Below are 27,382 nucleotides of genomic sequence, written 5' to 3' on the forward strand. Positions count from 1 at the left end.
ACCGAGGGAGACCCGAACAGATTGCCAAGTCACGCTCTCACTGGATGTGACCCCAGCCAGGACCTGTCCCTGCTCATGCCTCCGTTTCCTTATCTGTAGAGGCCGTATACTTACAAATGCCTCTTCTACCTAACAGCGTTGCCACGTACAGTACAGTCAGAATGAGATAATATATATGAAAACACTTTGTAAACTCTAAAGTAATTTCGTGAGGTCATTGCTATTTTTAAACTACTGTATAATAACTTTCTTCTCTGCCACTCAGGAATCTGAGAAGATGATGCTATTTCATGAAAATTAGTTTGAGCTCTTCACCACTTGCCACACAAAACAAAGCCCCAATTTCTCTAATCAAAATGATGATCAGCTTCTAAAAATGAGTCCCATCTCCCCTGAGATGATTCAGAATTAAAATTTGATTTCAAAGAGGGTTTGGGTTTGATTCAGAGACTTTCAGTTCTGTCTTCCCGTCCCTTTTCCACCCTACCTAGTTCAGTGAGTCCTTCCGGGCCCTCTTGGGGTGACTCGGTTACATTACTTGCCTTGAAGAGTCAGAATTGGGCTGAATGCTACCTCTGATACTTTTGTTTTAAAACCAGATGAGGGACTTCCCTGGCGATACAGTGGTTAAGACTTTGTCTTCCAGGGCAGGGTGTGCGGGTTCGATCCCTGGTCGGCGGGTTAAGATCCCACATGCCTCGCGGCCAAAATACCAAAACATAAAACAGAAGCAGTATTGTAACAAATTCGATAAGGACTTTAAAAATAGTCCACATCAAAAAAATCTTAAAAAAAAAAACAAAACACAAAAACAGCTGAATGATGACCTGAGAGAGAGATGGTGGATGGCATCTGGAATCTCAGTGAGGGTTTCCTAGGTTGAGTCATCACTTACATGGATAGATGGAACGGACACCACTGGAGAAGTCCAGCTTTGCCAGGACGGAGAGCCTCAGGCCGCCCTGGAGGGTAGGGGCAGGCAGCTCTGCTCACCTGTGGGTCCCGTGCTGGGGTAGGGGGGCTGCAGCTGGCTCACCATTGTGGCAGTGCCCGGTGGGGTCTCTGGTGAGGCAAGCTGAATCCCACATCCCTGCTAGCTCCCCCTTCTCTTCCATTTGTCTTGTTTGTTTGCTAATCCGTCTCTCTCGTGGTGTGTAGAATGAGAGGCTGGTTATTCCTATCACACGTCATCGTTTTCTGTGGGCTCCCCCCTCCAGGCACAGTAATTTCGCCGTCCCCAGATGAGGGTGACGAGTGTTTGAGATGCATAACTGTGTCTCCTTTCAGTGCCTAGTACAGGATGGAGAATGAGGCCTGGCACCTTTCTGCTCAGTAAATTTATAATTACAGGCTTCCTCGTCTCGCCTCTTGCAAAGCAGAGAGCTGTTGATTGGCTTGTGGGTCCGTGAGTGTGTACAGTGAGGCGGGGTGTGGCAGGCACACTTTCCCGGGGCTTGGCAGGTTCCAGTACAGGGATGGCCGTAAGTTCCCTCCAGAGGGTCGGTGGCTGAGGCCTGACGCGCACCTGCCTGTCTGGAGTGAGGATGACCAGCCCTGCTGGAGTGCGGTTGCTGGCAGTGGTGTTCTGAGAGCTGTGTTAGGCAGCAGAGAATATGGCACCCAAAGAGCGGGCTCCTCCTGACAAAGGCCAGGGAGCAGGTGCTGAAGCGGGTTCAGGTAAAGTCAGGAGACATGGGAAGAGCCCGGGATTAGGAGTCCAGGGACCTGAGCTTAATCCCATCCCCACCATGAACTCACTCTGCGACCTCCTGCAAGTCCTTTAACTTCTGTGGATCACAGCTCCCTCGTCACTAAAATCAGGGACTGGGAATCATCAAACTGGACCATCTCTTTCAGCTCAAAAACTTCTAGATTCTTCTCTGATATTTAGATTTGCACAGGCAATTCATGATGAACCAGCCCGACCTCCTGACCCCTCATCACTCTAATGGAGATGATGCCATCGGGCATTTCTTTTTTTTTTTTTTGCGGTACGCGGGCCTCTCACTGTTGTGGCCTCTCCCGTTGTGGAGCACAGGCTCCGGACGCACAGGCTCAGTGGCCATGGCTCACGGGCCCAGCCACTCCGCGGCATGTGGGAACTTCCCAGACCGGGGCACGAACCCGTGTCCCCTGCATCGGCAGGCGGACTCTCAACCACTGCGCCACCAGGGAAGCCCCATCGGGCATTTTTTGATCCTAATCCTTTCATCTTCTTTCACTCTTGTCAACACCAACAACTCTCACTTAAGAAGCACTTACTTCAGGCCAGGAGAAGCCCTGTGCCAGGCACTTTCCAGCCCTTTATGCTTTCAGAGGGAAATAGTTGTGCCTGTTGTGATGGGCATGGCCTGTGAGGTTATGCCCTGGGAGTCCCCAGGGGCTTTGCTGTCCTCCTGTAGAGGTGGTATTGCCGGGTGATGTCCCGGGATTTCTGTGTGTGGGAACTTACATGGGTTAAACTGGACTTCTGAGGGCTCTGGAATTGTGCTTTCCTAGAAATAGGACGGGCTTTGCAATGATACAAAGCTGGGTTTCAACCCCAGCTCTGCCACTTACGAGCCATATGCTCTTGCAGAGCTAGTTTCCTCACCTGAAAAGCAGGTCAGACACTCCTGACCCCAGCGAACAGTTGTCTGAGGAGTGAGGTAATGGGTGTGCCAGCATTTGCCTTGGGGCCCGGGGTCCCCTGAGTGATGCACAGGTGCTGATGCTTCTCCTCGCCTCCAGCCCCTCTTCCTGCCACTCAGGAAAGAGTTCTTGAGTCTCTCCTCCATGTCAGGTGTGGGTCTAGCACTGTGGACACACTAGCAGGCAAGGCAGCCCCCCCCGCCACTACCCCCACGGAGCTCACAGGCCTCAGCTCCACACTCAGCTCTTTAGGCAAAGGCTACATCGACAGGAGCGCGGAGGCCCCTCCCTGGGAGCGGGGGCTGAGCTCTTTGCCTCTAAGTTTCTTCCCTCAGCACTGTGCATTTTAGTCTCGACCTCCCAGGGGCACCCTGACGAGGTCCTGGCTCCCTCTCCAGTCCTGTCTCCTCCTGCTTTCCAGACAGAGTCTTCCTGGCGTGCACCCTGGTTGAAATGCCCTTGCCGTGGCTCCATGGACCCCTGCCCTTCCTTTCCAGCTCTGCGGGTCCTCTCGAAGTTCACGGCTCAGCCCAAGTGCCATCGCCTCTCCAAGGCCTCCCACAGCCTTCTCCTTGCTCCCTAGCCCGGGGTTAGAGGTCAGCTGTCCTCACCCGAGCTCTCGAAGGCCGTCATGTAACGTTTCACCGTCTGAGTAATTAGGTTCTGGCAGTGTCTGCCCCCCTGACTCTGGGTTTTTCAAGGGCCTGGTCCAGCCTCGGCCATCCTTGGATCCATGGTGTGTTGCTCATTTGGAATGTGCCCTAAGCCTACGTTTGCCATGTCGGGGAAGAGATGAAGGCCCTCCGCTCACAAGACTGCTGTCGGTCCGTGGGTGTGCCAGTTTCCCTCCTCTGATGTCTTCTTGAGAACGTTTGTGGTTTTCATTGGGAATGAAAACGTCAATGTCAATGTCAATGTCATTGTTAGCTGACAATGTCAAGTGTTTGTTTTGCTTTCCTTCTTCTTTCTTCTCTTGGTTTCCATCTAACTTTGTACTCTCTCTGCTTGTGGGAGGGGCAGATAGGTTTCTTTGACTCAGCCATCTGCCTCTTTCCATCACCTTGTTTCTGAGTTGTTTGGGAGGGGGAAATGAGAGAAATTCCACAGAGCTGAGATGTCTCCGAATAAGATGTAGGCCATTCCTGCCCAGATTTCTCCCAAACTGGAAGAAATATGAAGCCATCCTCTGGAAACACACGCAGAAAAGCATCTTGCATAGAAATGAATGAGACCATTAGGATGGAAAGCTATTTTGTTCCACGGGGAGTTATTTATTTATGTATTTATTTACTTGACCACTTTTCTTAAAGCATTTGTTCTTTGCCTTTAATGAAAACCTCTCAGAGGAGGCCTCACCCTGGGCAGCGGCCAAGACCTGCCTCATTCAAATGATGTCGGGGGACTTCCCTGGTGGTCCAGTGGTTAAGACTTTGCCTTCCGATGCGGGGGGTGCGGGTTTGATCCCTGGTCGGGGAACTAAGATCCCACATGCCTCACAGCCAAAAAACCAAAACATAAAAAAAACCAAGAGCAATATTGTAATAAATTCAATAAAGACTTTAAAAAAATGAAAAAAAACAAAATGGGGCTTCCCTGGTGGCGCAGTGGTTGGGAGTCCGCCTGCCGATGCAGGGGACACGGGTTCGTGCCCCAGTCCGGGAAGATCCCACATGCCGCGGAGCAGTTGGGCCCGTGAGCCATGGCCTCTGAGCCTGCGCGTCCGGAGCCTGTGCTCCGCAACGGGAGAGACCACAAGAGTGAGAGGCCCGCGTACTGGAAAACAAAACAAAACAAACAAACAAAACAAAACAAAAAAACCCAAAATGACATCAGGGCTCAGACCTGGGCAGTGCACCCAGAGGACCTGGTGGCTGCCTCAGAGTAAAGGGATCCGGGATGTGGGTTGTTAATTTGGCCTCATGCACCGTCCAGCAGCGGGGAGGTGCAAAGGAGAAGCTTCCCCTGCAGTAGGTGCAGACCCAGAGGGCCAGGGCTGTAATGGACAGCCCCCAAAAAAGGGTTGTTTGAACTAGTCTTCTGTGCGTAAACAGTCACTGGTGGACGTCCCCGTCTGTGCCTGGCTGGGGTAAACTGAGATGTTTTAGCAGGACGGCATGAGAGTCTGCCATGGACTTGGACAGTCCTGGTCCTGGTTTCAGTTGGTCTCTAGGGCTTTTAGCTGTGCAAACTGGATTACTCCCCTCAGCTGGAAGGTGGGAGTGTCAGTAGTACTTATATCGCGAGGCTGCTAGTCAGGGTCCCAGCAGGAAGCATTGTACATACAAATCAGGTCATTTGCGCAAAGGTTAATAGAGGGGGTCTTGACACGTGCCTCCTTAGAGGCAGGGCAGTGTTTGGGGGCGAGAACGTTGAGGCCCGTTCCCTCCCCTAGGACCAAAGGGAGGCAGGCAGGAGGTGGTTCACAGGACCTGCAGCCCCCCTCCCCTCCTCCTAGCCTCTCCCGGTCCCACTGGGCTTCCGCTGATTCTCCCCACTGGCTGCACCTAACCAGGCCCCAGGGCAAGGAGCCTGCAGAGGTATAGTCCCTACAGGTCAGCCTCCTGGGCATGGAGAAGGGTGGAGAGCAGATCTGGAGGGGCAGGTGGAAGATGCCCCGCACTGAAGGGTTTGTTGAGATGAAATGAGGGTCTCTGGGAGGTGCTGGACAGCGGCTGATGCAAAGTCAGCCATTCTGGGGGCATCATCATCATCATCACCGTTACCATTGTCGTTACTGTTGCTAGTATTATTACTAGTACTATTACTGAAGTGCCCTCCTGCTGCCCCCCAGCTTGGGCACTCATACCCACACACTGGGGACTGGCTCCCTTGGCCCCAGCGTCCCCCATTGCAGGTCTGTTTCAGCGTATGCAGGATGCTTTGAGGGCCCAGCCAGACAAGCTGTGGGGTGAAACTAAGCCTCTGCCTTTGTCAACCAGCATCACGTCTTTCCTTTCCCCCCCCGCCGTAGGGAGCCTGCACTCCTCCCTCGACACTGCTGTGCTGAGTGTGACTGTGACCCGAGGACACATCTCTGAAATGAAAGCCATGCCTTGGAATTGGACCTGCCTGCTCTCCCACCTCCTAATGGTGGGGATGGGCTCCTCCACTCTACTCTCCCAGCAGCCACCCCTGCTGCCCCAGAAGCGGTCTTTTGTCACGTTCCGCGGGGAGCCCGCCGAGAGCTTCAACCACCTGGTGGTGGACGAGAGGACAGGGCACATTTATGTGGGGGCCGTCAATCGGATCTACAAGCTCTCCAGCGACTTGAAGGTCCTGGTGACCCACCAGACTGGGCCGGACGAGGACAACCCCAAGTGCTACCCTCCCCGCATTGTCCAGACGTGCAACGAGCCCCTGACCACCACCAACAATGTCAACAAGATGCTCCTGATAGACTATAAGGAGAACAGGCTGATTGCTTGCGGGAGCCTGTACCAAGGCATCTGCAAGCTCCTCAGGCTGGAGGACCTCTTCAAGCTGGGGGAGCCTTTTCACAAGAAGGAGCACTACCTGTCGGGGGTCAACGAGAGTGGCTCTGTCTTTGGGGTGATCGTCTCCTACAACAACCTGGATGACAAGCTCTTCATTGCCACGGCTGTGGACGGGAAGCCGGAGTATTTCCCCACCATCTCCAGCCGGAAACTGACCAAGAACTCAGAGGCGGATGGCATGTTCGCATATGTCTTCCACGATGAGTTTGTGGCCTCGATGATCAAGATTCCTTCGGACACTTTCACCGTCATCCCCGACTTTGATATCTACTACGTCTACGGCTTCAGCAGCGGCAACTTTGTCTACTTTTTGACGCTTCAGCCTGAGATGGTGTCTCCCCCTGGCTCCACCACAAAGGAGCAGGTTTATACGTCCAAGCTCGTGAGGCTTTGTAAGGAGGACACGGCCTTCAACTCCTACGTGGAGGTCCCCATTGGCTGTGAGCATGGCGGGGTGGAGTACCGCCTGCTGCAGGCCGCCTACCTGTCCAAAGCTGGGGCCGTGCTCGCCCGGACCCTCGGGGTTCGCCCAGAGGACGACCTCCTCTTCACCGTCTTCTCCAAAGGCCAGAAGCGGAAAATGAAATCCCTGGACGAGTCGGCCCTGTGCATCTTCGTCCTGAAGCAGATCAATGACCGCATTAAGGAACGGCTGCAGTCTTGCTATCGGGGCGAGGGCACGCTGGACCTGGCCTGGCTCAAGGTGAAGGACATTCCCTGCAGCAGCGCGGTGAGTCCGGGGAGGGCCTGTGGGCCGGGGTGGCACGGTGTCGAGACCTAGGCTGTGGCCTCCATGGGGTGTGAATCGTCTGTCCCATTTTGTAGATGAGACAAGTGTATCCCACCTCTGGGTCTCACTGGACTCGGATGATCACCAGCTCAAGCATGCTGTGACCATGGCACTGAGCTTATAAGAGTCAGAGCTGGGGCTAAATGTAGATTTCCTATCGGCGCTTTTCTCTATTCTGGTTGGCTCACTGGCTGTAAGAGGAGGGGCTGGAATAGGCGGAACTGTGTGCCATAGATGCCACGTGCACCAGCTGTTCTTGAAGGCTGCGCTGTCGTATGCGGTGACTTGAGAGGTGTACCCACCTTCTTACCGACCATGCTGCAAGTCACTCTCCTGGGAGCTTAGAATAAAAACAATAGGTGGTGGAGGCAGAGCTTAGAGTAAAACCAGTACTGGGAGTAGGGAGGCAGTCGTTTTACACTTGGGGTAGATGTAGAACTTCAGGAGAGGTACGTTTTTGGCCCCTCGCGTATCCTTAGGTAATGGGAAAATAAGATCAGAAGAAGTAGGGTGAGAGTCCAGTGAACACTGAGGGGAAAACAGTTTTCTGAGCTTGTTTAGAAAACTGTATTTATTAAGTATCTTCTGTGTGCACAGTCTCATGGAAGAAACGTGTCCAGAGCAGCCATGGAGCAGTGCTGGGTGACAGAGGGCTGAAGGAAACCAGGGGGCGGGGAGGATGAAGGGTTGGTTTAGGAGGCCTGCCCAGGGCCCGTGAGCCCTGAGGGACAGACCGGACCTCAGAACTGCTGGGCAACCACCAGTGCCACGGGAGACACAGCCTCCTGCCTCTCCCAACATAACTCACTTGTGACCCAATGTGAAAAGCACCTGCCTTTCTGTGGCTTGACTTCTGTTCATCTTCATTGTTGTTTTTTTCTCAACCATTCTTAACGTGACTTGGAAGATTCAGCTCTTGGCATCTTCTATGCCCTGTGTCACTTTCCTTTCCCTTTTTCTTTTTTATTGTCCAGTTGAAAAATTATGAACCTAGTTGGAGAAAATCTATCCTATAGTCTTAATGTAGGGAGAAGAAAGGACAATTCAGTCATCAGGTAGAAGTATGCACGTGCATGGATGTGATTCTTGACTCCTAGTCAAACTTTGGTGGAATTCCATATTAGGAAAATGTACTTGGATTGATTTAAGAAGTGCAAGTTTCTTTTCATGCCAAGCAGACCTCAGAGGGCACTGGCACCCACACCTCCAGCACGCGGTGAGGCCATTCCTCAGGGCAGTGGGATTTGGGGGAGGGGAGAGGGAGGAGAAAGAAGGAACTCACTTGTGCCCCAAGGTTTCTTTTTGGTGCCCTAGCATTTAGGCTCAGGCTGTTTTCTAGTGATGAGTTTTCCAGTTACCTGGGCTGATACTAAAAGATGCCATTTCTTCTTGGGGGTTCTGGAAAGCCAGGAGACCCCTAGTGTCACAAAGGAAATGGGAGAGGCACCAGGCGCCAAAGAAGGAAGCAACACGTTGACCATCATTTCCAGGCCAGGGAATTGAGGGGAGTCCCCTGTGTCTGCTGAGCCCTAGCAGGTGACATATCTTTTGGAGACTTTGGTTTGGGCAGTAGGTGATCCACTCAGGAGAGTCTGTGAGACTAGTTTATGAACTTGGGGGTCATGCACTGCTCCCACATGAAGGCAGTGAATGACAGGCCAGGTACTGTGCTTTGTGTATGTATATTACACACGCAGACGTAGGTCCCTGGGGAGATGCCCTAAGAGTGTTGACATGGGGAAGGTGCCCAGAGATCCCTCGGTCTTTACCTTCATTCTGAGGCCCAACAACTTGAATGAGTTGCCCCAGGTCATAGAATTTGTGAGTGAATAGCAGAGACCGCATTTGAAGAGAACCACCACCCCCCTTGCCTCTCACCACCACGCTTGCACACATGCACGTACATACACACTCCTACACACATGCATGTGCACGTACACAAGAAATACCCTCACAAGCACTCACATATACACCTGTGTTAGAAAATAGCAAGTTGATGCTGTGTGCTTACTAAACAGCTAGTTCTTTTGAGACCAGAGAGATTGGCTATTTTTGCTGCAGAAAACTTGCTCCAATCCTATCTTTTCGGGCAATGCTTTTGGGAGTAAAATCAGCTGCAGAGATCAGCCTGGCTGCCCATGGGCAAGCATTTGCTCCCTGCCACAGTACAAAAAGCAAAGTTCATCACGGGAGTCTGCAGAGCTGCAGGTCCTAACATCCGCCTGGCGGCCTTGGAGAGAACAGAGGGAAGGCAGCTTTGCAAGACAGGCTAATGCCAGGACTGGGAGTAATGGAGCCAGATAACAAGCTTTTGATTTTTCTTTGGGCTTTAATTAGCCTTTTCAAGTTCGAGGCAAGTTCAGGGCTGAGAGCAGAAAGGAGGAGGCCAGAAACTCCGCACAGGGCTGGGGCTGTCTCCCCAGCCAGTCTAAAAGGCCACACCAGCTTTTAATGCACAGTATCAGTTTCCTTTGATTCAGCCCACACTCGAGTTAGTTTGCTCTGGGGCTTGGCTACGGTTCTTTTGGCCTCAGCTCAGACCACGCAGGCCAGGCTCCTGGGTGTCCCCGTTGAGGAGCCCTCACAGGCACAGTGTTTGCAAACCCAGCTTTTCCTGCACTCATTCATTCACAAGACCGTTGGTTTCCTTTCCTTCTTGCCTTCTTACCTTGAGGCAGGGAGGGGTGAGATGAATTCTAGAGTTCTTTTCTGCCTCTGAGTCCAGGATTCCCTTGAGGCCTGGGAAGGGGAACCGATTGTCCTGCGGCGTTTCAGCTGCAGGAAAGTGGGGGAGGGGAGCATGAGGCCCAGGAGGCTGACTTTAGGACTTGTTTTTTGTAGGGTTGGGTGTCCCTTGTGGGTTTTGTCATAGTTACAACCCAAAGAGCTTGAAAAGTGGTTCGTTTTAAAACTGAGATATAATTGACATGTAACACTATATTAGTTTCAGGTGTACGGCATAATGGTTCAATATTTGTATATATTGCAAAATGATCACCAGAAGAGCCTGTAGTTAACATCCATCACCATACATAGTAACACATTCTTTTTTTATGGTCGGAACTTTCGAGATCTACTCCCTTAGCAACTTTCAAATCTACAATACAGTACTATCAACTATGTCACCATGCTGTACATTACATCTCCAGGACTTATTTTGTATCCGGTATTTTGTACCTTTTGCCCAGTGACTCATTTTTATTGTGCTCCTGTTGTCCTAGTTCCCTAAGCTAGAATGCTTGTTCCATGGTGCTCTTCAGGCCTTTCTGGTCTCTTCATTTCCTGGGATTCACATTCCTTCCCCTGAACTCATGCCTCCAGGACTCCGAGCAGGTAGTAGTATGAGCCCTGAGGCTCCACCCCCTCACCAGGTCCCAGCTGTGTTTGGCTGTGTTCAGGGAAAATGGGGTCGGAGCCTGCCATGCATGGGGCGTTGGTGGAGCCACGTGGTGGCCCACAGCCTGGTGACCAGCTGCGGGGAGAAGCTTTGGGCTGGGAACCTGGAGCCTCGATCTGCAGGTCCCCAGGGAGCAACCTGTTGTCTTTATTCCAGGAGAACCAGAGAGGCTGGCTGAGCCCCTATCACAGATAAGGGCCAGCCGGCCAGGAGTGTCTTCCTCTTGGGACTGTGTCCCTGTGAACATCAGCGCATGTTGCAAAGGAAAATCCTGGAGTGGGCGTTGGGTGTAGAGGCTGGGGAAGCAGCCCAGGTGTTTGCTGGTGCTTGGGGGAGGGGGGGATGGAAGCAACTTCTAGTTTTGCCTTCTGGGCCTCTGCCGTTGCGGAGCACAGGCTCCGGACGCGCAGGCTCAGCAGCCATGGCTCACGGGCCCAGCCACTCCGCGGCATGTGGGATCTTCCCGGACCAGGGCACGAACCCGTGTTCCCTGCACCTGCAGGTGGACTCTCAACCACTGCGCCACCAGGGAAGCCCTACCATTCTTTCTTGTGTTCTGTTTTTCCCCAGCTTGGATGGAAAGAGGTATCCAAGAACAAATGGGCTGGCGTCTGAAAATTACTCTAAGGACCTCAGGAGGGCCTGTGCAGAAGGAGGGTCCTAGAGGGATCAGCCAGGGCTCCTCCAAGTGTGTCTTAGGACTTGGGAGACTGTAGGTCAACCTAAGGCCTTTTGCTGGTGAGCATCCAGGGTGGGCATAAGGATAATGATGTAATTTCTTTGTTTCTGCTGCTCAACCCTGAGATGGTCTCTATCTTTGGTGCCTTGGAAGGCTGCTATCCGGGGTCCCCAAACCCTCTGTCTGCAGAGCAGTGACAATTGAGACAAGGAGCTCACAGCCTGAGGCTCTTGTCGTGTGCCACGGCCCTGAGCAGGCCAGGGCGACAGCTCTCAGCCCCTTTCTGGGAGCCCCGACACTCCTGACCTGCAGTGGGACTGCTGGGCTGGAGGCTGTGCTGTTGAGGCCCAAGGCTCTTGTGTTCTATGCGGGCTGAGAGGCCCGGTGTCCTGGAGGCCCCCGGGCATGGCTATCTATATCTCCTCACCCTTTCTTCAGCCTTTGGGGTCACCTCACAGGACACTAGCCCTTCTGCCTCCAAATGAGTTAATGAATGGATAAAACTCTCATTAGGCCCTTGGCAATGTACCCTCTCCTGGTTGGTGCCAAGAATCATGACATGACATCAGTTTCCAGGAGCCTAGGAGTCCAGGAGAGGGACGCATCCAAGCGGGTCATTACAGCCTGTGTGACGGGAACGGGGGCTGTGGCCATGAGAGTGGCTGTCACTCACGCCACTTAAGTCTTCCCTAAGTTTGGAACCAGTTGAGAAACGGATGTAGGAGTCAGGCAGCATCAGCTTTAGTGCTGAGAAGCCTGGATGAGCAAAAATCAGCTGCTTAATCGCCCTCTCAAGACTCGAACTTGGAACTTAGAAGATGTCGGTCCGTGGGACGGAGACTGTCACCTGAGTGACCGCCTCACACCTGTCCAGCCTCGGTAGCGGGGACAGAGGGTGGTGGCCTCCGAGCCGCCCCACAGTCCCCCTGGGGAGTCCGTGTGGTGCCTGACAGTTGACAAAGGGCTTCATTGCCTCCTTCTCTCAGCAGTTCTCAGGATAATAGGAAAGGCAGACATCCTGTCCAGTTGAGGAGGTGGAGAAACGGAAAAGTCAGGTATTTCACTGAAGGTCATGTAGTTGGTGGACTAGAGCCTTCTCTGCATCCTAATTCTCAGCCAGGTGCTCTTCCCGCTGGTGTTTCTGCATGACGCAGCGGTGGCACCTGGGCTGGGATGACTCACGGCGCGGGGCCGTCTGGCATTGCAGGGCGTTTGCCTTGCTGGGCCCTGCAGCACGAAGTACCAGTGGCACTGGGCTCCGCAGTCAACTGCGGGAACTAGGAAACCCCTCACATTTCCAGAAGCCCCTGACGGAGAGCCATTGCCAGGCCAGGGGCCTGCCTGAGTTCAGGGTTTACTCACCGGCCCTGCTCAGTCTCGCAGGGTTCACAGAGGCACCCGGGACCGAGCTTTTTGTCGGGGAGTGGGAAAGGAGAACCCCGTTTGTGTGTGCTGTTGCTGTGACTCATACCCATGGCTCTCCGGCAGGGCAGCCCTGGGAGGAGACAGGGTCACCCCCTGGACGCGGGCTGGCCTCCCAGCCCAGCCTGGATGGTCACGCCGTTCGGTCTGGCGCCTGGGATCCTGAAACTCCACCAGAGTGCGTATCCGGAATGGCCAGGCAGCCACCCCAGGCTCCGGGTGCCGGTTTCTGCCCGTCTGCTCGGGCTGTTTTCTTTTCCTGTCAGCAGGAAGTGCAGCTCTGACTGGATGGGTATGTCCTGTTGTTTGTGGTGCGAGGCAGGCCTTTCTCTTTCTGCTCAGCGGCAGTCCTCTCTCGGACCAGGAACTTCTGCTCCTGTCTCCCCCATCCCTCCTTCCTCAACTCCAGTTCACTTCACACACCACGCACACACGCGCGCGCACACACACACACACACACACACACACACACACGGCGGCCATTAAACATGCACCGCATACACCACACTCAAGTCCCAGTGACAGCACACATCACAAATCTCCTTCCACATCAGCCCAAGCCCTCACCCCTCACAGCCCATTGACCCCACACTCCAGACTTGTGTTTTAGCGGTGGGTTGGGAGGTGCTGCCGTATCACAGACCCTGTCTTTATTCAAGTTCCCCCCTCCCCTTGAGACGGCTCCTGTTCCAGGTATTCAGGTGGAAAGGACACCCACCTCTTTCTCTTTGGCCCGCAGAATTTGCGATTAAAGTTGCATCTCGGCCAAGCACACGTGGTGTTTGGGGTCCAGGATGGTGGCTGAGCCCTGGGTGATGTGCTGGGCCTGATGAGAGGAAGGGCTTGAGGCTGGCCTCCTAGGCTGGGCGTGACCTCCCAGGACACCACCCTGGAGCCCACTGGGCCAGCAGGGAGGGTGACGAGACCCAGGAATCACATCTGCAGACCATTAACACAGACAGCTGCCACGACCTCAGAGCGGGGTTTACCAAGCAGCGCTTAGGATGTGAGGCCGGTGATGCCGTATCCTAACACCGAGAGAACAACTTCATGAAGCCCTGCACAGAGGCGTGCACCCCTATACACGCACCCACGTGTGCACACGCATCCTCTCTGCTCTGGATATATGAATCACTTTCTCATGGTGTCTGTTCCCTGTCATTTCTGTCTGTCTGTCGCTCTCTCTGCTGTGTTTCACTCTCTCACTTACACTCACACTCTGTGCACAGTCATCCCTGAGGCTCCCTCTTTCTGTGATTTATCCTCCCTCACTACACACAGCAGCTAACACAGCGAGATTTCTCTCCCGTGTACACACACGCTCGCGCACACACACACACACCCCGCCCCCGCCCCCCCCGCCCCAGATGGTGTGCGACAGCCCAGCCCAGATTGGCAGCCAGGCCTCTCATTCAGTCAGCACACAGACTGGCCTGACTTATCCATCCAGATCTTCATTTCTGGGCCTTTCCTTTAATTCCCGTCATCCTCACAGGGTGGCGTCTTGGCTGGGATGCTGGCCTGGGAGCTTGGGCCTCTGAGTCTCAGCCAGGGCCAGCTCGTGAGAGATCATTGAGCTGGCGAGTGGTTTCCTTTTTGCTTTAAATTATACATTTCACCTTCTAGAAGGAGGTGATAAAACAATATCCCTTTAATAAAGTCTGCTGAGACTCCTAGGGAAAGAGAAATGCAGAGACATTAATAAATGATGATTGTCGCAGAGCACCTTATATTTGTAGAACACTGAAACATCTCATAGCATCATCAATGTGGTCTCCTTTGGTTACAGTAACCACCTGATGAGACAGAAAGAGACTTAATAATATTGCTGTGATTTCATACTGATATTTTTTCTTCACCAATACCTGCTTTTGAGAGATTTGGGCTGTACCTAACCCAGATGTTATGTTCAGAATCCCAGGCCTGGAGCGTGCCCCATCCGCCTTCCCTGCCATCCAGCACGTGTTATGAATGCTAAGTTAAGGCCTTTGAAGGAGAGGATACATCTCCAGCCAGATCCTCCCTGCTGTCACCTTCACGTGCCCCTTAGTTTTTGTGAGACAGAAGGGAATGACTACACGTTGGCACACGGCGCTTGCTTCATTTCATTAACAGAGTTAGTGGAGAGCAGGAAAAAAGACAACTCGCGGAGTTCTCCACTCGGCCTCTCAATTTACATTTTTTTCCTGGTGGATGGGGCCCCGCATGCTGTCCATGTGTTTGAAACGGGATCAGCGGGGGAGAAGAAAGCCCACATCTTTTCCCAGTCTCGGTGTCATTACTGTGTCTCTGTCAGCGTTCCAAAATATAATGGGATTTGTTCAGCTGATTTATCCTGCGTGCAGGCAACATTATCCAGACCCACACTCGGGCCTGAGGAGCAAAGAGGGGAAGATGCACAGCAACGAGAGTGGGGCTAATAAAATTTATTCCTGCTAACAAGGGAATGACCTACCCCATAATTCAGCCTGGCCATCGGGACCACTGTTTCCCAGTGCCCGCTAGAAAACACACAGACTTAATCATTGTGGTGTGCCCTGCTCCAATTACAGTCCTGGTGGCAGCTGAGTTTGTCTGCAGTAGACAGGGAGAGAAGTGGGAACGTGGGATTGATGGGCTGGGTGGGATTTCTTTGCCCTTGACAGGCAGCCACTGGGGACCTCTGAAGCTTAAGGTACAAAAGGAAAGGGACAGCACCCGAGTGGGTTTTGCCTGGAACCATTCCAAGGCCTTCCCTGGTCTTTTCCAGGGGCCCAGCTTTGGCTTCTGGACTAGTCCCATCACGGAGGTCACCTGCAGAACTGGGCTAGGGGATTTTCATTCCTGTTTCTTTTGCTTGGCCTGCCTGTATCTCCAGTCATGGTGTCGTGGCCCTCAGTCCTCACCAGAGGGAGGAACGCAGGGCTCTCGGCAGCTGAGCTAATGAGGAGCAGGTCAGGGGTTCAGTCCCTGGGATCCTGTGCCCGCTATGCTCAGCATCTCCTAGGAGCGGTGCATGGCTACGGCTCGCTACTGGTTACACTCTGGACTGCAGAGAGGGTGCTGGGCTTAATGCCCGTCTCTTGGGAAAACAGCTCAAATTAGTGGCACTAGTTTCCTATTAGAAGGATAGGTTGTTATCATGATGAGTGAGTGACCACGTAGATGACCTGTATTTTGGTACCCACCCTTTTGAGTTGCTTAGAAACAGGGCGCGTGGCTCTTGGGAATCTTGGGTGCGATTTGTCGCGTTCTTTCTCCAACCCCGAGGCAATTTTCATGAAGCCCCTTCAATAACATGTTGGTCTAACTAGGTTACTGTGGCTGTGGTCTGCTGGCTTCCCCTCTCTGTCTCTGCACACTCATTCCCCCTACAATCTCATTGAAAAAGACACAATAAAGAACCGTTCTGAGATAATGCATTAGTGATTAAGTGGAGGAGGCCTCCTTCCCGCTCATTTCCTGACGTCTGGGCTCACAGCCGAGGTGTAGGGCCGACCTTCACCTCTGTCGGGGCTTCTCCATCTTTGAAGAGAGTTCAACCACCTGGGGTCAGCACGGGCCATGGGCAGAGCTTCGGGGAGGGTTAGAAATCATAAGAGCGGGAGGAAAGTTTATGCAGGACAGTGAAGCAGTCAGAGGGTGGTACCGTCCAAGTTTTGGGATCTCTTTCTCTGTTACAGAAACGAGCACTCAGGCACGTGGGACTATTTTATGGAGTAACAGGCTTTCTGATGAGAGTAACCTCAAGCCAACCAGGGCCTCCCCACGGGGTTCCTCCCTCCCTGAAGGCTCTCTCTGCTTCCCTCCTGCCCTGCCGTCAGACGGCACACAGAGCCATACACAGTGGGCATCAGACCCTGGTGCGTTGGGGCCCCAATAAGTGGGAGATCATTATCTTCCTGTACCGCAGAGATTTACATCTGGGGTCTGTATGTAGACATGAGCTACTACACTTACCTGATCAATATCTCCCTTTATAAAGAAATCCCACATGTGAAATTCACTGCGGAGGTCTGCTCTGGTCAGCTCCCGGTGTGTGTGTGTGTGTGTGTGTGTGTGTGTGTGTGTGTGTGTGTGTGTGTGTGTGTGTGTGTGTGTGTGTGTGTGTGTGTAATTAATTAGTGGGAAGATGTTTGGGACATGAATCTAAGGACTGCTGAGCATGAATCTGAAGACATTTTCTTTTCCACGTCAGCAGGCACCTCATGGGCTTCCACCTTCTTTTTCACCTAGCTTGTATTTCTTTTCTAAACTTCAGCTCTCACTTTGCTTTGGGATAGGTCAGCCCAGGAAAGGAGGAATCCCACTCTGATGACTAGCCAAGGGCCTCCTCGGGATGGGAGAGGTAGTTCCTCCCAGAGATCACAGAAGGGTGGAGGGCTTATCCTGGACAGAAGAAAAGGAAGCAGGCACTGTCCCAGAGCAGCCTCTCATCCTGACAGTAGGTTCCCTGATCCTGGAATTGGTTCCTTTGGGGCCACCCTCTAGCAACTTGGAGGAAGCCTCCATGTAATGCCAGTTTTTCCATCTAGTCTGGGAATGTGATAGGTCATGAGGGGTCATTTCACTCTCTAAGCCTCAATTTTTCTCTTCTGTAAAATGGGGCTGTTGAATTCTAAGATCTTAAGTCATTTTCCTCTGAAATAGCACAATGTGTGAAAGCTTGGCCATGCACTGTCCTGGACAGAGAACCCAGAATTGAGCCCCAGTGTCACTTCTTCCTCGAAACCCTGCTGCTCCCCTCTGCAGTTGTGGCCCTGCCCTCTGTCCCCACAGCTCCAGGTGCATAACTGAAGCTGGGCATACATGGCCTCGTCTAGTCATGGACCCGGTCTGTCTCCCCCACTGAGAAAGGGGCAGAAACGGAGATGTTTTCATCTTTATACTGTTGGGTTCTCACCTGGTGCTTGGTACCTAGTAGGTCCTTCTAAACATTCTTAAGCGAAGTAATAAATGAAGAACAGTAAGTAGCGTTGTCTTCATTTAGTGCTTCAGTTTCCCCTGATGGAAGCAGGGAGTTCCATTAGCCTAAGAGACCAAAAGTTTGATGGAAAAAGGCCCAACTGAAGGCCCCACAGTGGGTGAGCTCGGAAGGTCTCTGATGCCTTCTCCCCCCATAATGGTATGACCTCCCAGCTTCAGGGGTGGGCGCAGGGGTGCTCAGGACTCCTCTGCATGAGGCTGGATGCCACTTTTGCCTTCAGGGAGGGCTGGAGAGCCTGTTTGCTCCCTGATGGAAGGACTCCTCTCTCTTCAGGAGCTGCCCATGAGCAGTGGGAGGACCAGGTCTGACTTCGTATTTTCCATCCTGGGCTCAGAGGCTACAGCTGCCGGCCCAGAGCAGTCGGTGGCTGCAACCCCTGTTGGAGGAGTCGGCTGCACTTGTCCATCCCTGCAGGCTCATCTGGTTAGCCTCCTTTGGATCAGTTTGGGATATTTGCAAACAGTGGATGCCGTGGGTGAGAGGGGCAGCCTGTGGCTATGGAAGAGATCGGTCCCGGAGCTGAGCTAATTGGCCCACAGGGGGATGGACCTGGTGACCTTTACCTCATTAGCGCTGCTCTTGGACCACTGAGCTCTGGCCAAGTTCTGATCTTTCCATAATAAGGACTCCATGTGGGGTTTCTGCAAAGGTGGGGCAATGAAGGGCAGGGCTACAACAGCTCCACCTGGCACGGCGGGTGCATCAGGAACCAGGCTGGGGGCCACGCTAGATGGGAGGAGGAGTAATCTCAGAATCAGTTTCCTGCCCCACCTCATCACCCAAGGCCTACAGGATGGGTTGGCACAGGGTCGGAGGATGGTGCCCTCATTGTCTCCCAGGTCTGCCCCCTTCTTCAGCCCTTCTCAGAGGGTCTCCACAGAGACCACCAGACACTGCGGGGGCCCTCGGGTGGCTGCTTTGCAGCTCTGCCCTGGAGCCCGTGGAGACTGCGGAGGAAGGATGCTGGCAGCATTTGAAATCCCCTTTCCGTGGAGATGATAGAGCCAGTCTCTCTGCAGAGTGGGAGCAATTTCCCTGTAATTGGTAAAGGAACCGTAACTGCTCTGTCATTTGAATGTAGCGACACGTAATTGCATGGTAACCTTTGCCGCGAGGGAAGCACGGTGAGCTGTGAGATCGTAATCCGGGGTGTCAGCTCCGGCTCCCCACGCCACCTCCACCACGACTGCTCGGCTCGGGGGGCTGCCGTGGGCTCCTCCCCCCAGATCCAGTGGGTCCTGCTCCAGTGGTTACGCTTGTCACGTGCCGTTCTCTCCTGGGCCGGTCTGTGGCACCCTCAGCAAGGAAGGGACGCCTGTGGTGATCTAGGAGGGTGCTTCTTACTAAAGCGCTGGGAAGGGGTTAAGGTACAGATCTCTAGCCCCACATCCAGAGTTTCTGATCCAGTAGATCTGGGGCGGGGCCCGAGAATTCACATTTCTGATGAGTAGCACAACTCCTCTGGATCTTAAGAGTATTTCTCTGCTCCTTCATTCAGCCTCATTGGCCTGATAGATCTCTAGGAAGTACCACCTTTGCTATTTCATCTTGGTAACATTAGCCCCTTTAATCTTGATCACACCTCTACGAGGTGGATATCATGAATTTCCCCAAAGACGCTAAGACTCACAAAAGTTATCTGAATTGTCTAAGGATGTGACCAACAGTAATAAGAGCTAACACTCTCTTAGCACTTACTAAGTGCCAGACATTGTTCTACATGTATTAGTCATTTGCTCCTCACCACAGCACCAGGAAGTATATGCTATTATTATTATCCCTATACTACCCATGATAAACTGGGGCACAGAGAAGTTAAATACCTTGCCCAAGGTCACACAGCATTAAATGGTGGAGCTGGAATTCCAACCTAGGCATTCTGACTCTAGTTCCACAGTGCTAGCCACTGTGGGACTCAAGCCTTTATTTAGTCATCCATCCATCCATCCATTATCCATTTAACGTGTATGTCTTAACCTACTGTGAACCAGGAACCAAGCTAAGGATACAGGCATGGGTAAAACATAGTCCCATCCTTGAGCTTATGGTCCCTGGAATCCAGTGGATCACCAATCTTAATTTATAAGCCAGGTACCCCATGAGGACATTTATGGAAAGCAGATTTGGGATCTTCTCGATGGGGCAGAAGGGACCCCAGAGGGTGTGGCCCTGTCTAAGGCCTTGAGGTCTATTCACAGGGTTGCCTACCACATATATTCCCATGCAGCAGACCCTAATTTCTTTCCTTGGTAAGAATGAAGCTGCTGTCTAATGAGTAAGCACTGTAGCAGTGGCCATAGCTCATCCGTGGGTATTTGTGGAGTGGCAGGGGAGAGGTGCAATCTGGGCCTGCGGGCCTGGTGGGCCCCTGCTTACAGCGGAGCCCAGTCCCTTCCTGGCTCCTCTGGCTGCCGCTCTAATCTTGCCGTTAAGGGGCCCAGGGGAGGGCTCGGCCAGGGCCAGACTCCCCCGTTGCCCAGGGTGCTCAGGAATCTGCACCAACCCTTACCCGTGGAAGGCTTTCGTCCATTAGCCTTCCCTTCCAGGGGCCCGGCATCTGCTCCCTACACCCCAGCCCCCGAGGTCTGTGGGCCCTGCGGGACTCTCCCTCCTCTCTCCTCTGCTCCCAGTGCGGTTATTACTCTGTGGCTTCAGCTCAAACTCAGCGGGTGGTGTCCTTAGAGAGCTGGGCTCTGGCCGGGGGGTGGGTGTGTGCAAGGGCCACTTCCTGCCGCCATCCTACTTCTGTTCTGGGCAGGATTTCCATTAAAAAAATTAACATGAAATCCCACCTTACCTTAATGAAGGGCTCTCCAGTTCAGCCGGTGTCTTCACACCTGATACCTCACCTAGGCCTCGGGATGGGCCCGTCTTGCTATTTTACCGTCAAGGAAGGTGAGGCCCAGAGGACAGGAGCAGCTTGTGCCAAGATGTGCGGCTGGGAAGCAGCTCAGCTGCCTGTGAACGCGAGACCTGTGCTTTCCCCGACTTAAATGTTAAAACTCCCTCCCCTATCACCCCCGCTTTGAGGAAACGAGGAGTAAGCCCCTTCCCACCCCACGCCATAGCCAGGGGACCTCAGCATCCACGCAGACCCGGGCTGCTCCTGGTCAAAGGCCTCCATCACCCCTTCATCACCTGGGGCCCCGCTCAGAGGGAGAAATCGAGGTACAGATGAGGCTGGGCGAGAAGCCATCGTCCCTGGAATCTCGGCCCCACGGTAGGAGCCCCAGTTGTCCCCTTTGCCTCATCTGAGCCTGATGACAATACCACGAGGTAGGCAATGCGGGGTGTACCTGTCAGGTACAGGTGAGGAGCCCGAGACCTGCCTCCTGATGGGGCCTCGCAGGGAGCTGTCATGAGCTGAAACCAGCCGAGTCCTTGCTGCCAGGCCACCAGGCTGAGCTGTCCTCACTTCCTAACGATGAAAACATTCCTTACTTGGCCCCTTGACATGCAAGATGCCGCAGTGGCAGAGACTTGCAAGTCCCTGACTTTCTGCCTCTGAGCAAGCAGGGATTTAATGTGGCAACTGGCTGAATGCACACTCTATTTTTGTACGTAGTTGGTTTTTATCTCGTGTTCTGCCCAGTGAAGAAGAATGGTATTTGGAAACTGACCACTCAGAAATGTAGTTTCGGGGGGCTGAGCGGCCTGAGCCTTAGCAGGTCAATGAGGCGTGTATTTGTGCCTCGCTCCCTGCCTCAGTATCCCCTTGTGCGGAGCAAACAATCATTCGGTCTCACCTACTTGGAAAATGGGTTGTAATGGGTGAGGTCCTTCTGCTAATGGCAGAAGTCCCAGCAGCACAGTTTAGGGCCCAGAAAGTCCAGGATGAGGACTCCTTCTGAACCAGAGGCAGGAACATGCAAGGCCACGAAGATTCCTCAGCTGCCGTCTGAATGCTTGGCAGGTCACGGCAGTTACGTCCAGCAGGGAGAAAACACTGTCTGCCCTTGATCTGGATTTTTCCCTCCTCTCTTCTGTCCATCTCTTTCTCTCTCCACTCTGTCTCCCCCAGCCCCATTTCCTCATTTTAGGAAAGAACCGTAAAGATCAGACTAGACCTTGAAAGTTTCCTCCCACCTTTGACTCCTATAGTTGTTTTTGAAGGGGTGGGGTGCGTTTGGTCCGGGTTGTGGGGCCAGACCCTGCAATAGAGGCCAGAGGCAATGCCAGCCGTGGCGCAGTCGTCTGCTCTGCACGTGGCCTGCCGAGCCCGCCCATGCTCTCTCCCTCCCTGCCCTGGCTGCTCCCACCACGATAAGAGGGAGGATGTTGGTGCTCAGCACATTGTCTTCCCTGAGATGGACAGCACTGCTGGGAGAGAGCTGAGGGAACCCCCGCATCCCTGGAAAGCGCAGAGTTGGCCAGTTTCATGCAGCTCCACTGGCAAGAGCCTGCCTGCTGGTTCTCCAGATGCCTCTTCCTTTGGCTGGATTGAAGCCTTTCAAAAATGACACCTTGTATTTTATTTCACTCCTTTCTCTGCAAAGTCCTAAGACGTTTACAGGCATGAGCTCTATAGGCTTTATGGAAGCTCATCAAAAGGCAGAGGTTGTTTCCTTCATCTTTATAGAGTGGAAAATAAAAGCCCAGGGAGATGGAATGAGTCTTCTAAGAGCACACAGTTCTTCTGAGAAAAAAGGGGAAACCCAGTGCAGGATCCTAGCACCTCAGGGAGATCTGTGCCCACCCAAAGCTGCTCAGTGGAGGGCTCTGGAGGCCCCTCCCCAGCCATTGTCAAGGTCTTCTACACTCCCCAGTAGGACTCCCTAGCTGTGACCCTCTGCTTACATGGGGGTCTGGGAGCCTGGAATAAAACAGGGAGAATTTCAGCTAAAACACTGGGGGGTGGGGGTGGGCAGGGAAATGGGCCAGAGGTTTTTCTTGTTTCTTCCCTGACTGCTGAAATTGTCCCAGAGTCAGAAGCAAGAGTTGGGTCAGTGTGTCCCACAGGGTACCTGGGAAAACAGTCTCTTTAAGGGATGCTAAGAGGTGTTCCGGTCAAAAAAGTGGTTTAGGGAATAAAATGCTGAGAGAACTTTAAACACATTTCTTCCTAAAAAGACTTTACAGTCCCTTCTTGTAACAATTAGGAATGTCTTACATGGTGTTAGAATGCACTGCGTTTCACTACGTTTCCCAAAGTTATTTGCCCAAAGAGCCCGTTTATGGTAGAATATCTTGTGGGACTGGGGTTCCGGTGGAAGACACTTTGGGAAATGCTGGTGAAGGTATGACAAGGTCAGGCTGCCTGCCCTCCTTTGCCGTGTTCTAAAAGAAGCAGAGAGCCTGAAATGGGACACAGTGAGGCACCTGCGGCCTGCTGAGTTCATCCACAAACCTTCCACTCCTCCTTTCCCCAACCGATTGTCTGTACGTGTCTCTGCCGCGGTGTTGTCGCACATGTGTTAACATTTCTAGTTCTCTGTTCCACACGTTCGAGTCCTCGTCTGTGTGTCTGCTCAACAGAAAGTGTGTGGATGTGAAGACCTCGCCCCTCTCACTCCCCAGCAAGGCTGTCTGGAGCCCATGCTCATGGGTGCTGGCCCAGTGCTTTCCCAAGGGATGGTGATGATGGGCCATCTAAGCTACCAGGATGGCGCCTGGAGGGGTTGGAGGAGTGGCAGAGGGACCACGGCGCATGGTGTAAAGAGACTCCAGGGATCTGTGACTTTTTGCCATGGTCCTGCAACCTACTTAGATGACTGTTGACAGGTTACCTAGTTTCTCTGGAGCTGAGTTTCTCATGTAATAAAGGAGGGATTTATAACAGGTGATCCATCTGTAAGGATTCTTCTAGCTCCAGAGTTCTCTGACTCAGTACCTCCACCCATTGCCCTGGTGCTCGCTTCTAATTTTTCTCCTCCTTCATTTTCAGCTCCTAACCATTGATGACAACTTCTGTGGCCTGGATATGAATGCCCCCCTGGGTGTGTCTGAGATGGTGCGTGGCATCCCCGTCTTCACGGAGGACAGGGACCGCATGACTTCTGTCATCGCATACGTCTACAAGAATCATTCTCTGGCCTTCGTGGGCACCAAGAGTGGCAAGCTGAAGAAGGTAGGACAAGGTGTAGTCATTTTGGTTCTTGTGGAGACAGCCTGTCCCCGCCAGGATGGATGTTCTCTTGCATTCTTTTACTACCTTGGGCCTGGTTGGCAATGATACAGGTTTGAGCTAAGGGCTGTGTTGCTGTTGAGGTCGTCAATGCTACTCTTGTCCTTCACGTGCAGGGTTGTCGTGGGACTCACAGCTGGTGAGTGTGTGGACCCATCTCTTGCGTTGGGCTGGTGTGCTCCTGAGAGGTGCGCGTCTCCAGGTTGCTAGGCCATTCTAAATATGGTGTATTCTGTCCAACTTGGGCTCATGCCCCAAGGCAATAGCTTTATGAGGCCTGGGTGGTTGTGGAGGATGGACAGGGGCAAGGGATATGCCTGTTCCTCCTGCTTCAGCCTTTCTGGCTGGTGCATCCTCTGGAATCCATTCAGGGAAACCGACAGAGGAAAGTGTCGTACCTGCTGGAGTCGCTGTTAGGGCTAAGAGCCAAGTCATGGGACAGGGAAACCCTGGATGTTTTGGGGGCACAGAACTGCCCTAGGAGGAGTAGAACCGTGTGATCTGGGGACGTGAGTTTTCCTCCTCGTTCTCCAGAAGCTTGCTGGCTTCAGGGGCACTGGGTGGCCTTGGCCCATCCGCTGTGTTGGGGGCCCCTATCTATCCAGAACTATTTTCTCGCCCACCTCTGCTTGGGTTCTCGTCTCAGTGAGTTGGTGCTGGCCCCATAGGGTGCCCTCCTTGTTGGAATAAAAGCCTTTCCAAGACTCTAGGCAGTAGGTCCTGTTTTCTGTTGGCTGATAATCATACTTGAGTCTTTTCCCTGGGAAATATTGACGACTCCATGTGGAGGTCCTGCTTGTTTTAATTAGGCTTCCCTTGGAATTCACTGGACATTGTGTGATTCAGATGGATAAAGGGGCGCTGCCTGATCCGAGACTGAATTTTGATGGCTGCTCTTCTCTTTGCTGTGTTTGTGGGTGTTCGCTGGATGGCCAAGGGGAAGTGCTCTCCGCAAATCTAGGGGCTGTGCCTGTTCTCCCATCCTACTGTGTGACAGCCCATTTCAGCTCTTGTTTTTTTCTTTAGAGTGTACGTCTCTGTGGAACAGGCAGTGGGGCTGGATGGGGAGAGGTGGGGAGCAGAGGGTGTGGGGGTTGGGAATGTGCGTGGAACAGTTACATGCATAGCAGCTGGAAGAAGAAACATATGTTGGGGAAACGCCGTGGCACGCTGCAAGGGTGATGCAGGCAGCACGCCACGTGTCTGGGATTGCCCACCTCATCGTAGTGTGCTGCCTTCTGTGTCAAGTTAACAAATAATTTAACCATCATCCATACAGCTTTAAGAATTACATTTTATGGTCTGCCTTCTGTGAAGAATATATTAAACACAATTGAATGTTTTCTCGCCGCCTTGATCTTCTCGTTTAGATTATTACTCACATGTTGAGCGGGGTTCGCGGACGCCCGGGGAAGATGCTGGGAGGTGTAGGTGTGTTGTGTTTGATCGCTGTAGCCTTCCCGGCTCTTCTTCTAGCGTACCGTGTCACTCAGCACTTCCAGATGCTGCCAGGAAGTACTGGTCCACATCAGCGCCTTTCTTCCTCCCTCAGCCTGCGGCTTCCAGCTTTCAGTGAGCTAGGAAATCAGATAACCAAGCTTGCTGAAATTGTGTCTGATAAGCCTCAGTATAAATCGAGGAGGGAAGTCCACGGGCTGTAGAGCAGGGACCGCGGGGACGTTTCCGTTAGCTGCTCAGATGACTTCATTCTTCACTAAGAGTCAAGGAATTTGATTTGCTGGCAAAGTGAAGTCTGAATACCGAGAGCCTTCCCACATGCAGTTCACACAGTGAAATGTCTTGACCTGCTTTGCTTGCCCCGATGGGTGAATAAGTCCTGTTGAGGGTAAATACGTAAGCAAGGAAATTTGGGGTGCTTTAGCTCTTGTCTCTACGGAGCCCAATCTCAGTGCAAGGGAGAGGTGACTTCCTGCAATGTGCTGAAACATGCCCACCCCCTAAACTTCCTACCAGGTGCCAGAGGACCCTTCACTTTCTGGCCAGACCAAGTAGACCCTGTAGGTTTTTGGTTTTTTTTCCTGCTGTTGTCTGAGCAGGTTGGTATATGGTGTCAGTGAAATAAACTTTGAAAATTCAGTGCACAGAACAGAACAGAAAGTTGTTTTCTCTTGGCGACGGGGCGGGGGGAAGATGTTTCTTGGCCGTGGCTGCATCGTAAACCCAAGACGGTCGACTGGCAAATGTGTGCTCTTGGTCAGAGGGTGGACAGAGGCTCATGGGGGCTGGCTCCCTGTCCCCTGTGGAAGCCGGCCTCCCGATGGGAGGTGAGAGTGCAGCCCATCTCCATGAGTGTGGGCTGAGGACACCTCCGGGAGCTTGGGCAGGCCAAGTGCACACAGACATCCCTCATGGGGCAGGCTGTGGGCAAAGCCTTGCCTTGAAGTGTCCCCAGAGGTCAGCCAGGCCAGCAATGACAGGCAACACCTGACCGGGAGCCTTGGGACTTTATAAACCGTGGGCTGGCCTTTCTCATCTTTTACTTCACGAGCGTGGGAGGGCTTATATAAGAACAGTTCTGTTTCAGCCACCTGGGACATTACATTTAATTTCCAGAACTATAGTGGGACTGGTGAAGCATAAACATTTGAGAGGTAAGACCAGAGGGTCACGTTGGGGGTGGGGGGTGCGGGGAATGAGCCAGTGGCCCTCCCGGGGAAAGCCAGGCAGGCCATCAGGGCAGCCAAACTTTCTGCTCCACGAGCTCTGAGCGGGAGCCTTTTTAATAGTTTAGCTGAAGCTCAGCTACCCTCCTGCAGACTCAGCACAGCTGGCCCAGGGGGACAGTCTGAGTTGGTAAAGGAAAGCTGGGCCGCCGAGTCTGTTGTTTGAAATAATAAAAAGCGAAACTGGCCAGTTTATTTATTTTTTCTAAACAATAGAATTTCCCAGCACCCTTGCTCGCTGAGCACCACTCCCCTTTCCTTGTAATAACTCTGCCTTGCTTTTCCAAGAGGTTATCAGGACCCCATTCACCTTTTGGGCAGAGGCCCAGCCATGAAAAGCTCTGGGACTGCAGGAGGACTTAGCAGGAAGTTTTGTGAGCTACTGAAACCAGGGGGCGAGAATAATGGAAATCACACTGTCGCCGTAATTACAGAGCTGGTTTCTCTGAGCCCTGTAATAATCTCCCGTGTGTATCAAGGGCCTCGCGGAAGTCCTCTGCAATATGACAAGGGACTCAAGGTGGGAAGGCTGGGTGGGAGGGGGTTGGGAGGTTTGCTAAGAGTAAGGGAGTTTGCTGTGAGTTTCAGGGGTCCAGGAGCTAGACTGTAGCTATCCATGGGCTGCCTTCAAAATTACTGCCTTTTCATTTTGTTTGAAAGGTGTGGGTCCCCATCGTTTGCGACCTTGTCTCTGATGACCATAATTTCACTCCTTTAGTGCACACATCACATGAGGCAGGGGGAAAGGAGGTGAGGAAAGTACCAATTTGGACGTCTTATTTTTTCTGATGTGTGTGTGCCGCAGCTGGCATTGGCATCCTTTTCCATGGGCTGTTAAGAAATGTGGCACATAAATGCTCCAGTCATCAGGAGGTGCCTAGGAAGTTAGGAATAAGTCACAGACGGTTGCAATTTCAACTATAGGGAAAACTCTTAAGGCAAACACCATCCTGATTTGCTTTAAGATGTCCGTTTAAATCTGGAAAACTTTGAACCGGCTTGGGGTAACGAGGTCAGTGTTGCCTCAGAAGGACGAGACCTCTTTGCTTGAATATTCCAGCCAGAAGTCCACCCTGCTTTCTCTGTCTCTGTTACATTTTTACCACTAAGTGATCATATTTTATGGCTGCTGTTCAACAGTGAATTACTGCCTGACGTTAGGGGGAGAGTAATGTTCATTGTGAACCAAAACATC

The 27,382-nt window shown here is 52.7% G+C and overlaps 1 protein-coding gene across 3 annotated transcripts in view; it reads left to right on the plus strand.

Moving 5' to 3' along the window:
- PLXNA4 (plexin A4) overlaps window positions 1-27,382 on the plus strand; it is a 463,197-nt gene that overhangs the window by 81,560 nt on the left and 354,255 nt on the right. For all 3 annotated transcript variants that reach the window (XM_027101899.1, XM_027101900.1, XM_027101898.1), the window contains exons 2-3: window positions 5,603-6,855; window positions 23,264-23,446. In XM_027101899.1, the coding sequence (XP_026957700.1) occupies window positions 5,671-6,855; window positions 23,264-23,446 (1,368 nt within the window). In that variant the 5' untranslated portion in view covers window positions 5,603-5,670. The remainder of the gene's footprint in view (window positions 1-5,602; window positions 6,856-23,263; window positions 23,447-27,382) is intronic.

The sequence above is a fragment of the Aethalodelphis obliquidens genome, unplaced genomic scaffold (genome assembly GCF_003676395.1).
Source record: "Aethalodelphis obliquidens isolate GAN/ISIS:26980383/991018 unplaced genomic scaffold, ASM367639v1 scaffold5, whole genome shotgun sequence".
NCBI classification, from domain to species: domain Eukaryota; kingdom Metazoa; phylum Chordata; class Mammalia; order Artiodactyla; family Delphinidae; genus Aethalodelphis; species Aethalodelphis obliquidens.